At 47.4% G+C, this 16,864-nt stretch overlaps 1 protein-coding gene across 5 annotated transcripts in view; it reads right to left on the bottom strand.

The window, feature by feature from the left end:
* The window catches only part of LOC120919568 (embryonic polyadenylate-binding protein-like), a 154,664-nt gene that overhangs the window by 32,975 nt on the left and 104,825 nt on the right, over positions 1–16,864 (bottom strand). For 2 of the 5 annotated variants that reach the window (XM_040331776.1, XM_040331775.1), the window contains exons 11-12: positions 9,342–9,464; positions 3,301–3,434 (exon numbers count right to left, since the gene is read on the bottom strand). The exons of 1 other annotated variant lie outside the window; for it this stretch is intronic. In XM_040331776.1, the coding sequence (XP_040187710.1) occupies positions 3,301–3,434; positions 9,342–9,464 (257 nt within the window). The remainder of the gene's footprint in view (positions 1–3,300; positions 3,435–9,341; positions 9,465–16,864) is intronic. 2 more of the 5 variants (XM_040331777.1, XM_040331778.1) reach the window with 2 other exon arrangements.

A 16,864-nucleotide genomic window follows, 5' to 3' on the forward strand; every position in this document is an offset into this window, starting at 1 on the left:
TGCTACGGGTTCCCCATCCCGCTTGCTCTCTCCACTGGCAACCGACAAGAGCGCATACCTCCCACTGTCCCTGGAATCCGGACTGGGTAGCACAGTGGAGCCTAGTACTGGAACACGTTCCGGTACTAGGCTCCACTAATTAATTATGCCTGGTGTGCATGGAGCAGTCTCCTGTCTGCCCCACCCCCTCTGCGTGTCGGCTCTTTTCCCATAGGCAATGTAATGAGAGGCTTCTGGGTTAGCCAGAGCAGCTGCCAATCATCCCGTGCACTCCCAGAAATGCTCTCCGAGTGCCACCCTGCAAGCAACCAAAGATGCCACGTATGCCCCGCCCCCCCGGTATTGTGCTTCTGCACTCCCAGCATACCCGATCTACATGGATCTATTGGACAAGTACTGATCTATGGGGACACCTGCTGTGGGGGGCTCTGATGAGGGACACCTGCTGTGGGGGGGCTCTGATGGGGGACACTAATGAAGACTCCTTGGGGGAGCATCTCTGAGTCGTAGCCATAAAAACATTTGTAAAGTGGAGGAGTTAGTAAGATGACCACACCCATGTAGGGGGTGGCAGAAATATTTCTGCACACAGGCGTCTGTGACCCTAGTATGGGCCCTGCCAAAGGTGTTCTGTTGGGTTTAGGTGAGGACTGTGCAGGCCAGTCAAGTTCCTCCACTTCAAAAGTGCTCATCCATGTCTTTATGGACCTTGCTTTGTGCACAGTGATTTTGGAACAGGAAGGGTCTATCCCCAAACCGTTCCCACAAAGTTAGGAGCATGAAATTGTCCAAAATGTCTTGGCATGCTGACACCTTAAGAGTTCCTTTCACTGGAACTAAGGGGCCAAGTCCAACCCCTGAAAAACAACGCCACACCATAATCCCCCCTCCACCAAATGATTTGGACCAGTGCACACAGCAAGGTACATAAAGACATGGATGAGAGAGTTTGGGGTGAAAGAACTTGACTGGCCTGTAGAGTCCTGACCTCAACCTGATAGAACACCTTTGGTATGAATTAGTGAAACATCGGTGCCTGACCCCACAAATGCGCTTCTGGAAGAATGGTCAAAAACTCCCATAGACTCCTAAACCTTGTGGACAGCCTTCCCAGAAGAGTTGAAGCTGTTATAGCTGCAAAGGGTGGGCTAACTCAATATTGAACCCTACGGATCAAGACTGGGATGTCATTAAAGTTCATGTGCGTGTAAAGGAAGGTGTCAATACTTTTGACAACATAGTGTAAAAAAAAAAAAAAATGAGATTTCTTTTTCAAAGTTTCTAAAAAAAAAATAAAAAAATTCAGTTTATTCCTGTTTTTTGGGCAAAATGGTATCATGCATTCCATGGGAATTTCTTTTATCTGGAGGAGGATCTTTCTCCTAAGCACACCCTCCTGCCTGCATGTCCAAGATGAGGGCAGACGGTTTCCAGGAAGTAAATGCTACATGGACCAGTTAGAAACATAAGGGGGCATTTTTCATAGAGATTTCTCAACAAAATAAAACATGGAGACATGGATGGGATAAGGGAATTTGCTCTGAATATTAAAAATTAATTAAATAGTGGTTTCAGTTTGTGGTGCTCAGACACAGTTTAGTTCCACTTTAAGGAGTTTAGCTTTCCCTGAACATAGGCTTTAAAGGACAAGTAAACATAATTTATAGAAAAGTATTTTAAATGGCATAAATAGAAAAATATGTAAGGCTAGTCTTCGCATATAGTCTTGAGAATGACTAGCAGAGAGATATTGGCCTTTCTTTAAAAGACATGGGAGGACCAGTACGATCCCTCACTATGCCAACAGCAGTTCAGGTGCATACTCCTGGTCCTTCTCTTCTACATAGAAGAGTAAAGGTAAACTAGTCACCAAACTAGTCACCACTGCAATAAATCCTACATATAACCCTAAATTGGGTTGTCCCGATACCACTTGCTTAAGACCAAGTACCGATACTTTTTTTTCAAGTACTCGCCGATACCAAATACCGATACTTTATGTCATGTGACAGTGGCACGTCAGTATTTTTTTTTTTTTTTTTAATACCATTTTTTTGTTATTTTTTTTTTACAATGCTTTCTTGGGGGGGGGGGGGTCGGGGGGGAGTGGATGGTGTCAGTGTGTTTTTTTATTTTTATTTAGCAGACCTCCGACATCTCCCCTTTGAGACAGAGAAAGGGACTAAGAACACAGATTACCCAGTCCCCTTCTCAACTGCACTGAACATGAATGGAGAGGAGACAGCGGCTCCTCTCCATTCATAAACTGAAGCATCGTAAACACAGGTTACGATGTTTCAGTTACATGAATGGACAGAGTCTGATCACAAGCTCTGTTCATTCGGAAAAGGTAGGAGCCAGGTTTAGCGGCTCCTACCCCCGCTCTCCATTCTGACAGAGGGGGCGGAGGAGGATATGGAGGGTGACACAGAGCGCAGAGGGGGACACCGAGCATGGAGGGGGAGAGCAGCAGCATGGAGGGGGGGACACGGAGCGTGGATTGGGAGAGCAGAAGAACGCAAAGGACAGCAGCAGAACGGAGGAGATAAACAGAATAATGGAGGAGGACAGCAGCAGCACGGAGGGGGAGAGTAGCACAGATGGGGGAACTGGAGGAGGATACAGGGACAGTCGGGTATCGGGTGACAAAATGCTTGGTATCGGTACCGTTACTAGTGTCGGTATCGGGACAACCCTAGTCCTAAATAATATTTTTTTGCAGGTTTAATTATGAAAGATTTTTTATTTATTCCCTAACTTAGCGACCAAAATAAAATTGGCCAAAAATCTGTGCCTGCAGGGGGCAAGAAAAACCTCTACTGCGGCCAATACCATTGAACGCCGGTTTAATAAATAGAAAACATCTGCTAAAATTTGTTCAGAAACAGACACTTCCTGGAGTTTCGCTCTCCTCGGCCCCTACTTGGCTTGGTGGTTCCTCCCTACATCACAGCGTCACTGCAAGACACAGGGAGGAACCACTGAGTGTAGCAGGGGACCAGAAGATTGCCACTCCAGGATGTGTCCGTTTCTGAACAAATTTTAGCAGATATTTTCTCTTCAAAGAAGCGGCATTTGGTGGCGTGGGTAGTGGGAGACGTACAAATAAACGTTCTTCTTTCGCAGGACTGTCAAGAGCCTGAACTTGGACTGCATTGGTTCAGGTTAACAGGGAATTTGTTAGCAAGCTAGCCACAGACAGGCAAATTGATCAGCACAAATTTGACCAATTTGACAAATTTTGTGCATAGTGGTACAATGTCAAAGTGACAGTCAAAAATTATACTTAGACTACAGTGCCTGTTGGAGGTGTGCGTTGCCTCCCACTGGTTGTGCATTTCTTACAGAGTTGGAGTACTTGTACTGGTGCACTGCACGCATAACTGATGGGTTCACCTGGGCCCGAGCGCCAGCTGTCTGGGTACCAATATTTGCTACAAAAAAAAGGAAACACAATATCAAATAAGAATTTCCAAGCTTTTTTTCCCCCAAACATCAATGTTTCCCCTTCCCTGACACTATTACCCTAAAGTAGCCAGAAGCAGCAAGCATGTGCTTACCCAATGCCGAGAACAGCCAAAAGTGGTGCTCCCATTTACATATTATACATTGCATCAGAAATCCCATTACCTTCTTCAGGTTGGACAGGTCAGTAGCAGGCTCGAAAAGGGCCGTCAACATCCCAATTGAGTGTTACTGACCTTGGTCTTTTCCTGGCCACATCTGCAGTAGCTACAGCCCTTTCTACTGGACAGGATTGACTGCATATGCTGCTGCAGCTACAGTCAAGTCTATGGTTTTACAGTGACTCCAGAAGATGTCAATCCTTCCATGTGTCACTTTGCTGGGACCTGAGGCTTTAGATCAGGGATCCTCAAACTACGGCCCTCCAGCTGTTGTAAAACTACACATCCCATGAGGCATTGTAACACACTGACATTCACAGACATGACTAGGCATGATGGGAATTGTAGTTCCTGAACAACTGGAGGGCCATAGTTTGAGGACCCCTGCTTTAGATGATGTGAAGGATTGTCCAGCAGAACAGAGAGCATGCATGTGAAGCAAATGTAAAACCTTTTCATGATTTTTTTTTTATTTTTTCTTAATTTTTTAAGCTATACGTGTAAAAAGGGATTATCTTATTGTAAATGTACGTGTCTTGCTAAAAAAAAAAAAAAACACACCACTCAATATACACTATATTGCCAAAAGTATTGGGACACCTGTCTTTTCACAAACATGAACTTTAATAGCATCCCAGTCCTCGTTCGTAGGGTTCAGTTGGCCCACTCTTTGCATCTATAACAGCTTCAACTCTTCTGGGAAGGTTTAGGAGTGTGTCTATGGGAAGGTTTGACCGTTGTTCCAGAAGTGCATTTGTGAGGTCAGGCACTGATGTGGACAAGAAGGCCTGGCTCACAGTTTCCCCTCTAATTCATTCCAAAGGTGTTCTATCGGCTGAGGTCAAGACTCTGTGCAGGCAAGTCAAATTTCTCCACCCCAAACTCGCTCATCCATGTCTTTACTGCTCTTGCTTTGTGCACTGGTGCTCAGTGATGTTGGAACAGGAAGGGGCCGTCCCCAAACTGTTCCCACAAAGTTGGGAGCTTGAAATCGTCCAAAATGTCTTGGTATGCTGATACCTAAAGTGATTGTTATTTTTATTGAAGAAGAAAAAAAAGACTTTACAAACATGTTATACTTGCCTGCTCTGTGTAGTGGATTTGCATAGAGCAGTCCAGATCCCCCTCTTCCCGGGTCCCTCTTCTGTGTTCCTGGCCCCTTCCACCTGTTGCGTGTCCCCACAGCAAGCAGCTTGCTATGGGGGGTACTCGAGTCAAGTCGAAGCTCTCTGTGTCCACTGTCCAGACACCGAGTTGTGGCCCGGTGCCGCCCCCTCTCTCTCCTTAATTGGCTGACAGCAGTAGGAGCCAATAGTGCCGCTGCCATGTCTCAGCCAAAACCTAAACCTTGTGGACAGCCTTCCCAGAAGAGTTGAAGCTGTTATAGCTGCAAAGGGTGGGCCAACTCAATATTGAACCCTACAGACCAAGACGCCATTAAAGTTCATGTGCGTGTAAAGGCAGGCGTCGCAAAACTTTTGGAAATATAGCGTAGTTTGGAATGTTATATGCATACAGGGCAGCCATATTGGCTTATTACAGACTCAAGTTCTGCTTCCTGACTCGCACTGCTACAAAAGCCTAAGAATAAGTCAACCTTATCTTAACAGTTTTTGAGCAGGAAACACTAAAAAGGAGCCTGTGTTAAAGCAGAGCTCCACCCAAAAGGGGAGGATCCGCTTATCTGCCCCCCCCCCCCTTCGTTGCACATTTGGCAAATTTTTTTTTGGGGGGGGGGGGGGATAGGATGTACAAGGCTCAACTGCCAGTTTCCCTCAGCCAAGATGTCAGTGGCAGAACCCAAGAGCCGATTCAAGAATCGGCCAGGGGGAGGACACTACTAACATGCAAGTACCCCACTAGCAAAAGTCAACAGCTACAGTATTTGTAGCGGCTGACTTAATTCTTTGGGGGGGGGGGGGTGTTGGGACTCCTTTTAGGTACAGAGCTCCCAATGGTGAACAAAGTGCCATTAAACCCACATAATAAAAAACTGTCCCTATATGTTATTACATGCAGTTCATACGCAGTCACTTTGGGATCTGTCTTCTGTATTCTGCACAAAACCTGGTTGATCCTGAAGCTCACTGTCCCTCCCTCCTGGTCTATGTCCCCGTTACAGCTAGAGAATCTGTAGACCAACCGTTGGCACATCTGAGCATGCTCCAGTTTCTTCCCTTCTAAGCTGTTCATTACCTCACGTTTCTCACCTGTGCAGCCCACATGTGGACATATACATACTGGTAAATGACAGCCCACTCCCTCCCAACTCCTCCATGTCCAGTAAACAGCTAAACACTAATAACTATTGAGTTCAAATACATTACATATTTGTATGACGATTTTAAACATTTGATATTCATTATGTATTTCGACCAGCAGCAGAGGACTAGAGACCAGTGTTAATTTTGACAGCAAATTATAATTTAGTTTTAGTCTTCGAACTGACATTTTAGTTTTAATCCAATTTTAGTCGTATTTAGTCGACTAAATCTCCAGTGCATTTTAGTCGACTAAAATCTAAGGGGTGTAATTAAATTGTAATGCATTAGTTAACATTTCTCTACAATTTCCAAACTCATATACTGCTGGAGTGAAAAATCAAATATGTTATTATTTATGGTATAGAGGTATGAAGATGCACTACAGACCAGTGTTAATTTTGAAGTCAAATTTCAATTTAGTCTTTGGACTAAAATGGCATTTTAGTCATCTCAGTTGTTTTAATTTTAGTCGTATTTTAGTCGACTGAAATAGTATTCATTTAGTCGACCAAAATGTTTTAGTCTACAAAATGAACACTGCTAGAGATGACTTCACCGGCCCATGTTTCCCTGCAGACAGGCTGGGAAAATGCTAGGTCACATGACAAATGTATATCGATTACTAGAAAAAAGGTGATTCGATTTTTATTTTTTCTTAGTTAAAATTAAAACTTAAGGCTTCATTTCCACTGACGTTTTTACAGCCACTTTTCTGAGCGTTTTTTACAGCTTAAAAACGCCTGTCCATGTTATTCTATGGCATCATGCCCACATAGGCGTTTTTGGGCTTCAAATGGCATAGGCGTTTTTGAGCTGTAAAAAAAAACGCAGGACCAGGGCGTTCTGAAGCTCCAGAGTAGAGGTGTAAAAACGCCAGACGTTAAAAAACGCTCAAAAACGCGCGAAAACGCTCAAAAACCGCTACCGCTGCGTTTTTTTTTTTTTTACAAAATAAACATGGACAGGCGTTTTTAAGCTGTAAAAAAGGCCAACACAAGTGGCTGTAAAAACGCCAGTGGAAATGAAGACTTAATCTTCTAAATACATAAAAAGGAGGGCTAATGTAAATAAAACAGTGCTCGTTTTCGGATCACTTTAAAATTACAAGTCTTTATATTAAAAGGCAAACAAATAAAAATGTACACTTCACATAAAAACAAAAACAAAAAAACTATAATAATTATATATATACATATATATACATATATATATATATATATATATATATATATATACATACACACACACACACACACACACACACACACACACACATATATACACACACACACACACATATATATACACACACACATATATATATATATATATATATATATATACACACACACATATAAAAAAAAAAAAGGTAAAGATGAAAAGAAAAAAAACACACACACACACACACACACACACACACATCACTCCTTTGCAGGTGTACATCATTCCTTTCTAATAGTCCCTGTTCACACTTTTACTCTCAGTTGCCCTACGCCTTAGACTCTGTTGACCTAATCCCCAAAAAATACATACTTTTTTTTCCCAGCATATTCAAGAGTATTTGCCACTATATTTTCATGGGTGGAGCCTATAAAAAACACAACACATTAGATTGCATGTGTGCGCATTTTTTCACCTGAAAAGCTCCTCCGATAAAACTGGATACAAATACCTGAAGCATCATACAAGTGCAAACACACTTGCACAAAGCTTTTTAAAATGCCTGTAAAATGTCCAAAAACTTTAAAGTCAATAGCAACAGGAAAGGGAAGGAGAGGGGAGGGAAGGGAGGGAAGGGGAGGGGAGGGAAGGGGAGGGGAGGGAAGGGGAGGGACACCCCCCCCCCCTTTAATAGAGGCTGTGTACTGTAGCTTCCTCCCTGTCACCTTTATTCTCTTGGTTTTAGTAAAACTAATCAGACAGCAGGAGGTGGAGACAGTAGACAAATGAATATATGGTAGAAAACACTTATTGTAATCCCGAGGTGGTGATCGGTCGATGCACTGGCTTGTAGTGTACTCCTAGCACCAGAGAAAGCATACAGGTAAAAGAAAGAAATTAATGAGTTTATCAATCCAGGTGTAGCAAAAATACATGAGCTAACGCGTTTCGGCATGTAGCCTTCACAATAGCCATGGCTATGTTTAATGCTACATACGAAACGCGCAAGCCCTGTATTTTGTACTACACCTTCACTGGGGAAGATTAAAGCTGCCAGCTTTCTTTTAACAGCAGACAGAAATTACACTTTGTGCTCCGGATTGACAGTACATGTTATGGAGGGATACACTTTGTTCATATTTCATGTCTGAGGTTTACAACCACTTTAAGTTTAGGCCCACTTTAATTCCCACCTACCCCCACCCCCCCCCCCCCTCCCCCATCTGCAAAACTACGTTTTTTTCCTGTGCCTACTTTACGTTGGCTCCACTCCCTACTACCATTCTGGCCTAGGCTAGAATGACATGTACCTGGCCCTGCAGCCCACTGGCAAATTACCAGCACGTCTTCCAAGAGGCTGCAAGATCTGGCACACAAAGTGGCTGAGGACCGGCCCAGCACATCGTCATCAGTAGCTTGAAGAGTGGTTGATGAAGATGGTGACACAGGACACACTGTATACCAGCACTACAGGTAAGGGGGGTTTGGGAAAGTACCACTTTAATATACCCTTCTGCAGTAGAAAAGGCTATAATTTTTTTAAAAGTGCATCTTGAATTTTATAGACTAGGGAATGAAAAGAGACCTTCTACCAAGTTTACAATGAGGTCTGTGTCACCACTGGGAAGACTCATACCTCTGGAGAGAGAGAGAGAGAGAGAGAGAGAGAGAGAGAGAGAGAGAGAGAGAGAGAGAGAGAGAGAGAGAGAGAGAGAGAGAGAGAGAGAGAGAGAGAGAGAGAGAGAGAGAGAGAGAGAGAGAGAGAGAGAGAGAGAGAGGAGGAGGAGAGAGAGAGAGAGAGAGAGAGAGAGAGAGAGAGAGGGGAGGAGAGAGAGAGAGAGAGAGAGAGAGAGAGAGAGAGAGAGAGAGAGGGAGAGGAGAGAGAGAGAGGGGGAGAGGGGGAGAGAGGGAGAGAGAGAGAGAGGGAGGGGGAGAGAGAGAGAGAGAGAGAGAGAGGGAGGGGGAGAGAGAGAGAGAGAGAGAGAGAGAGAGAGAGAGAGAGAGGGAGGGGGAGAGAGAGAGAGAGAGAGAGAGAGAGAGAGAGAGAGAGAGAGAGAGAGAGAGAGAGAGAGAGAGAGAGATATGGAGGTCAGAGGAAATACTCCAATGGGGACGAATTAGCGGTGGCAACTGTCTAAGATAAAAATTCCCCTCACTTTGGGGAGATTTCCTCTCGCTTCCAGTTGCATCAGGGCAGAAAGAGGAAATTCTCGTGGTTTAGTGATGACGTAGGGCAGACTGTAAAATATTCAGAAAATTCAATGCATGGAGACATTATTGCATTTCTTACCTACTCTTTGATTATGCGGAGTGACCCTGGGCACCTGCGTGGAGGCCTGTTTCATTGTACTGATGTTGGAGGCAAAGCGTCTGGGAGGAAATGGTCGCACGAATGGTGTAGGTGGATGGTACTCTGCAGTCACACAGGTTAAAAAAAAAAATGTAATAATCAAAAGCCACGTTACTTGCCTTCAGCTTTTTAACGTATTGTAAATATAATTTCCAAACAGCTACACCCGTGTCAGAAGATGAAAGAATAAAATAAAGTAAAAATAAATAAATAAAAAGGAAAGACTGTGCCCATGGGACATTTAAAGAGGTTGTAAACCCTTAAAAACATACTTTTTGCTATAGGTAAGCCTATAATAATGCTGCTTTTACACTGAAAGCGCATGGGCGTCTGCGTTTTACTGCAGTTTTGCCCGCTATCGGGCGCGCTTTTAACCCCCGCTAGCAACCGAAAAAGTGTTAAAACCGCCGGCAAAGCGCCGCTACAGCTAAGTGATGGCTGCCAGGCAGCGCAATAGGGGGGACGGGAGAGGAGGAGATTCCCCAGAACCGACCACACCAAGGTGTAGAGTACCCAAACCGTGCCCGGAGCATGTACTTCGCCACACTCCCAAGACAAAGCCTAAACGGAGTGACTGTCGGCCACGGTTAACACTGACCCAGACGTCAGATGCCTGGTCATAAGTGTCCCTGCGAGGCGTCTAGCCCGCTGACCCCCCCCCCCCCCCCCGGTCCAGGATGGGGCTTGTCGAGGCTGACCCGTCGCGGAGTTCAGATCCGTGCGTGCTCAGTTGCCAGGCTGGGATGACTACCAGGATCTATGATATCCAGCCTGTCCTCCAGCCCAGCAGTTGATTGCAGACCAAAAATAAAACAAAATAAGAACACAAAAAAACAGCAGGGAGCTAGGTCCTTCTCCTAGACTAGGCAGAAAAAACCCTGAGCTGCCTGTAGTGGGGGGTTACTACCAGTAAAACTGCCCCTTGGTGGTGCTGTGCTTGTTTCTTTTTCTGCCTATTCCTGAAGGTGGTGATATAACCCTAAGGTAAAGAATGGAAGTGCTGTGTCCGTCAATGAACAAAAGAGAAACAATAGTTACTCGAGTGTCCAATATACCAATAGCAATCAAACATCACATTTTTATTACAGCAATTGTTAGGCAAAAACCTCTTAGTGACTGACGGTGCTGACGGAGCCACTAATGATCACTGCTAAAAGAAAATCTAGGCATTTTGTCCTGCTCTACCACCAGGCTATTGCAAGCTTCTTCACTTAATGCCAGCAGTGCAAGACAGCTATCCCTACAGTGATACAATGACAAAACACATAGGATATCTAAACGCTGGAAGAAAAATTGGATACACTGCAGCTTACCAGTCATGAGATGCGGTGGCAAAATTATTTTTCAGGCTAAGAACATTTTCAGGAAATACAGAAAAACAGGAATTTTTACTTAGCGGTAAGGGCTCATGCAGCTCAAAAAAAAAAAGACGCTTCTAAAGACATTTGAGCTTTTATTTCTCTGCCTAGCTTTTTTTGTGCTCTTTTGCACATTTTCATTGAGCTTAACCACTTAAGCCCCGGACCATTTTGCAGCTAAATGCCCAGGCCAGGTTTTGCGATTCAGCACTGCGTCGCTTTAACAGACAATTGCACGGTCGTGCGACGTGGCTCCCAAACAAAATTGGCGTCCTTTTTCCCCCACAAATAGAGCTTTCTTTTGGTGGTATTTGATCACCTCTGCGGTTTTTATTTTTTGCGCTATAAACAAAAATAGAGCGACAATTTTGAAAAAAAATCAACATTTTTTACTTTTTGCTATAATAAATATCCCCCAAAAACATATATATATATATATATATAAAAAAAAAATTCCTCGGTTTAGGCCGATACGTATTCTACCTATTTTTGGTAAAAAAAAAAAGGATTTTTGTACTCGCCGTAAAATCCATTACTCTGAGTTCATAGACGGACACAGCCTTCATTGACCTTAGGGTTATGCTTCTTCCTACCAGGAGATTTAGGCAGAATTCTACAGCACTTAAGGTGTTAAAAACTTTCCTTCATGCCGCTCCTCCCAGGGGGCGTGGCTCCCCCAGGCATAACCCACACCCTGCTTTAGCAGCCTCAGTTCGTAACAAGCAGTACAAACAAAAGAGGGGTGGGTGCTGTGTCCGTCTATGAACTCAGAGAAATGGATTTTACGGTGAGTACAAAAATCTTTTTTTCTCTTTCGTTCATAGACGGACACAGCCTTCATTGACCTTAGGGACGTCCCCAAGCAGTGTCAAAAAATTCGAGGGGTGGGAAAAATAACACAGCAAAAACAGGTTACACCCCAAACAAAAAACCGGAGTTAAGGAGGAACGGAGGAACTCCAACCTTAAACTGCCGCCTGTAACACCTGCGGCCGAAGGAGGCATTAGAAGATGCACTCACATCCACCATATAAAACTTTGAAAAAGCGTGGACCGACGACCAGGTCGCAGCCTTACCCACCTGTAACACAGAGGCTTGGTGTCGGAAAGCCCAAGAGGCCCCGATCGCCCTGGTCGAATGCGCCATGACCCGAAAAGGGGGTGCCCGCCCTTCAGGGCATAGGCCTGAAGCACAATCCTTCGGATCCACCTGGAAATGGTGGCCGACGAGACTGCCAGGCCCTTACTGGGACCGGACACAGATACTAACAGCGAGTCCGACTTCCGGAACGGAGCTGTCGCCGACAAGTAAACTCGAAGGGCCCGAACCACATCCAAAGAATGTAAAGTGGCCTCCTTCGGGTTCTTCGGCTGAGGACATAAGGATGGAAGAACAATGTCCACATCCAAGTGAAAAGCCGAAACGACCTTAGGGAGAAAAAACGGCTGCGGCCGCAGCACCACCTCATCCTTACGGATGACCAAGCAGGGAGCCTTGCAAGACAAGGCCGCCAGAACGGACAGACACCCGTCTGATCGAGGTAATTGCTACCAGAAATAAAATCACCTTTTGTGACAATAAACCTCCCGAATGTCCTCAAAGGGAGCATCCCGAAGCACTGAAAGGACTAAATTCAAGTCCCATGGGGGTAATGGAGGGCGCACCGGAGGGGCCACCTGCCAGACCCCCTGACCCAACGCACCCAGGAGTGCGATGCCAAGGGTCGCTGCAAGTAAAAACAGCCAGAGCAGAAATCTGGCTCCTAACCGTACGTAAGGCGAGAGCCTGAACCACTCCCTGCTGCAAAGACAGCAGAATCCTGTACACAACGCATGTACGAGAGTGCCAGTTCATCTCCCCACATACAGAGAAGTAGGCCTTCCATGTATGAGGAAAAAACCTACGTGAGGTAGACTTCCGTGCAGGCAGCACGGTAGAGACCACCGAGCCTAATAGGCCTCGGTCCTTAAGCCCCTGGCTCTCAACAGCCACGCCGCTAAGGCCGGTGGCTGTGAAACAGGGTGGAAGATCGGACCCTGTAACAGAAAATCAATTCCCAGGGGAAGACGCTAGGGGGCGTCTGCCAGCAGACGCACCTGGTCCGCGTACCAGAAGCGACGCGGCCAATCTGGGGCAATCAGGACCGATAGAATCCCTACAGCTTCTACTCTGCGCAGCAGGCGAGGAAGAAGCTTCCGAGGAGGGAAGGTGTAAAGTAGGCGACAGCGACCCCAAGGAGCCACCAACGCGCCTGACGCGTCCGCCCACGGGTCCTTAAACCTGGCCACGAACCGTGGCACCTACCGATAGAGACGGGACGCTAGAAGGTCCACGTCCGGAGTGCCCCACTTTCAGCACAGACCCCGAAACACCAGCGGGTGGAGAGACCACTCTCCTTGGCCCAGTGCAGTGCGACTTAGGTAGTCGGCTAGCCAATTCCGTATTCCCGGAATGTACCCGGCCGATAGAGCCGGAACGGACCCTTCGGCCCACCGAAAGGATGCGCGCGACCCCCGTCGCTGCAACAGAACTCTGTGTGCCTCCCTGATGATCAACCTACGCCACGGACAGGATCCTGACTGGTCGGCCCTGTAGATCCAGGGACCACCTGGTAAGGCAAAGCTTGATTGCTCGGAGCTCCAGAACGTTGATCAGTAGGCAGGACTCCACCTGAGTCCAGTGCCCCTGGGCTGACAGGGTGCCCCAAGCGCCCCTCCCCAACCGGAGAGGCTGGCATCCGTCGTGACCACTGTCCAGTGGCCTGAAGAAAAATGACTTTCCGGCCCGAAGCACCGGAAACGCCAGCCACCACCCAGGGGAGACATGATCAGATGACTCAACTGAATCTGGTAATCCAGAGATGACGGAAGCTAGTCCCATCGTGACAGCAGTTCCCTCCGTAGTACCCTGGCGTGGAATTGGGCATACGGAACTGCCTCGAAAGAGGCTACCAACTGACCCAGAACCTTCCTGCAGAAGCGCAGAGATGACCGCTTCTGGGTTGGCAACTGCTGCACAGCAGATAGCAGAGTCTGAAGTTTTTCCGCTAGGAGAAAAACACTCCCGCCCCGGAGGAATCCAGGACCAGTCCCAGGTATCCCTGAGACGGAATCAACCCCGATTTCAGGACAATCCAGAAACCAGCCGAACACTCGGAGAGCCTGACACGTGATAGACACGGCTCCACCAATGCAGAGCTCGAAGAAGCTCGTAGGAGAATGTCGTCCAGACATCCCATGATAACAAACCCCCGCTGTCACAGCCGGGCCAGTATCGGTACGAGCACCTTGGTGAAAACCCGCCGAATGGGAAGGACACCATTGAAAATGGTCCCCCCCGACCGCAAAGCACAGAATCTCCGGTGGTTTGAGGATATGCAGGTACACGTTCATGACATCCAAGGATGCCAGAAAATTGACAAAACGAGGGACTTGAGGCCCAGGATCGACCGGGCCCCATCCTCCGTGGGGACACAAACAGAATGGAGTAAAACCCTGAGACCGTTCCAACGAGGGAACTGGCACAATCACTCCCCTGACCAGAAGATCCTGGACAGCCTGACGGAGTCAACCGGCGAACCGGAGGAGGCCAGAAGCCGGAGGGAAAAAACCTGTTTGGCAGACGAGAGAGAAACTCAATCTTGTACCCCAAGGAAAACACTTCGCAATGCGAAGCCAGTCTCCCACCCGAGACACGGGCGGGAGCAGAACTTCAGGCGGAAGCAGGTATGTCCGCAGACTTGTTAGGCATGCGGTATCCGGTGCGCTGCTACCCCGCAGCGGGGATTCAAGCACCATGTAGACCTACCCCCACCGCACAGGGCGAGCGAAAAAACGCTCAGAGCTAGGCAAGGAGGGTCCTTGCACAGGGCGAGGTCCCTAGCCCTTCCCAGACTGTGGGAACAGCATGCGCTTACCACCCGTGGCATCCTCAATGATGCCAGTCAGGGAAGACCCAAAAGGACCGTTCACCCTTAACGGCCATCACCAAGGCCACCTTAGAGGTCCTTCTTCCAGCTCCTGCAGCAGGAGCTTCGCCCTTTTAGTCGGGGCCTGACCAGGGCCCCGGCCAGAGCCGGCCTCACCGCCGAACCCACCACCGTGAATAGGGAGCGGGCCACGGCCTCCACTCTCCTATCAGCGGGATCCTGAAATGCAGGAGCCCCTTCCACAGGCAACGTGGTGGCCATGCGCAGTCTGGACACAGGGGGATGGATCCACTGGCGGAGGAGAGACCTACTTTTTTTTTTAAAGCCCCCCTCAAGGGGGTAACGGGTTGCAAAGTTTGACAAACTTTTTGCGGTGCATCCCATTCCTTGTATAACATATAGTCCAAATAAGGAACACAAGGAAACACTTCAGCGGTGCGTGGTAGTCTGCTGGTACTGACACGGAGGTGTCTCCGCCACATCCTCAATTTTTAGAGTCGCACGCACCGCAGAAACAAGAGCTCCAACAAATTCTTGCCAGCAACTGACTGCAGCAGAGTCATCCTCACTATCCATTAAGGGTTAAAACCCGCAGCCTCTGACATAACAGAACCAGAAAAAAACAGCGATTCTGTGTCATCCCCAGAAGCAGGCTTCAGGGAGGGGGCGCTTTTTTTACCCCCCATCCGGGCACTAGCTGCTTCAAACCTGGCAAGAAACTCAGGACAGCCAACATAACAGATGTGGCAGGGGGAGGGGCGTTAAGGGTTAACTCAGGCATAGCTTGAGTTCCATAGGGTCAGCGCTGAGTCACCCACCCTGCAAGGCAGGACAAAAAAAAAAAACCCCACTGGTCACCTCCTTGCTGCTATTGCAGAGCATGGGGGCCCCCGGTATTCACCACCCCACCCAGCTGCAGAGGGAGCTGAAAAACCTCAGGTGTGCTCTGATGTGCTGGCTGTGATGTGTCTTCACCTCATGGAAGATTCACAGCCTTTCACAGCTCTAAAAACTGGTAGAAGAGACCAGAGGCTGTGCCGAGTCATCTCAGAAAAGAATCACAGCGTTACCAAGGAGATTTCCAAGACGGCCGCTGTCTGAGGTAAAAATTACCTCATAGAACACAGCAGCACACCGCAGCACCCCCCAGAGTAACAACACAGTCCCCCAACAACACACAGGCTCCGGTGGTAACAAAGAAAACCCAGGAGGCCCCCCTTCACAGCCACTACCCAGTCAGGGGAAGGAGGGAGAGGAAGGGGAGAGAGGAAAGCAGGGCGGACCCTCAGTCGACCTCCCCAGGGAAAACACCAGCCAGACCACTTACCTGAGTAAGGGGCCACTACTTACCTGTCCTGCGACTACCCGGCTGGAGGTATCCCAGACAGAACCAACGTCCGTAATCGGCATGGCTGTCGGCCAGACACACTGTGACAAAGCCATAGAGACCGGTCATATGTGTGCCCTAGAACCGAAGTTCCCCGGCCGCCCCTGGAGCAACGGGGCCTGTCGTGGACGTCCCAAAGCTGAGCTGAGGGCCGGCACACGCTCGAAGGCCGAACATGGGGGGACTACAAGAGTCGAGGACCCAGCCTGTCACCCAGTCGGCTATTGATAGAAGAATCGCAGGATTCAAAAATGCAGGAACAAAATAATTTAAAAAAACGAGAAAAATCGCCAGAAAAAAACTCCAGAGTCCAGGAACTCCAGAGAGAGCCTCACTCTCCTGTCGTTAGGCAGAAAACAAACTGAGGCTGCTAAAGCAGGGTGTGGGTTATGCCTGGGGGAGCCACGCCCCCTGGGAGGAGCGGCATGAAGGAAAGTTTTTAACACCTTAAGTGCTGTAGAATTCTGCCTAAATCTCCTGGTAGGAAGAAGCATAACCCTAAGGTCAATGAAGGCTGTGTCCGTTTATGAACGAAAGAGAAAATCGCAATAAGCGTTTATCGATTGGTTTGCGCAAAATTTATAGCGTTTACAAAATAGGGGATAGTTGTATTGCATTTTTATAATTTTTTTTTTTTTTTTTTACTACTATTGGCGGCGATCGATTTTTTTCGTGACTGCGACATTATGGCGGACACGTCGGACAATTTTGACACATTTTTGGGACCATTGTCATTTTCACAGCAAAAAATGCATTTAAATTGCATTGTTTACTGTGAAAATGACAGTTG

Source organism: Rana temporaria, chromosome 12, assembly GCF_905171775.1.
Source record: "Rana temporaria chromosome 12, aRanTem1.1, whole genome shotgun sequence".
Classification (NCBI taxonomy): domain Eukaryota; kingdom Metazoa; phylum Chordata; class Amphibia; order Anura; family Ranidae; genus Rana; species Rana temporaria.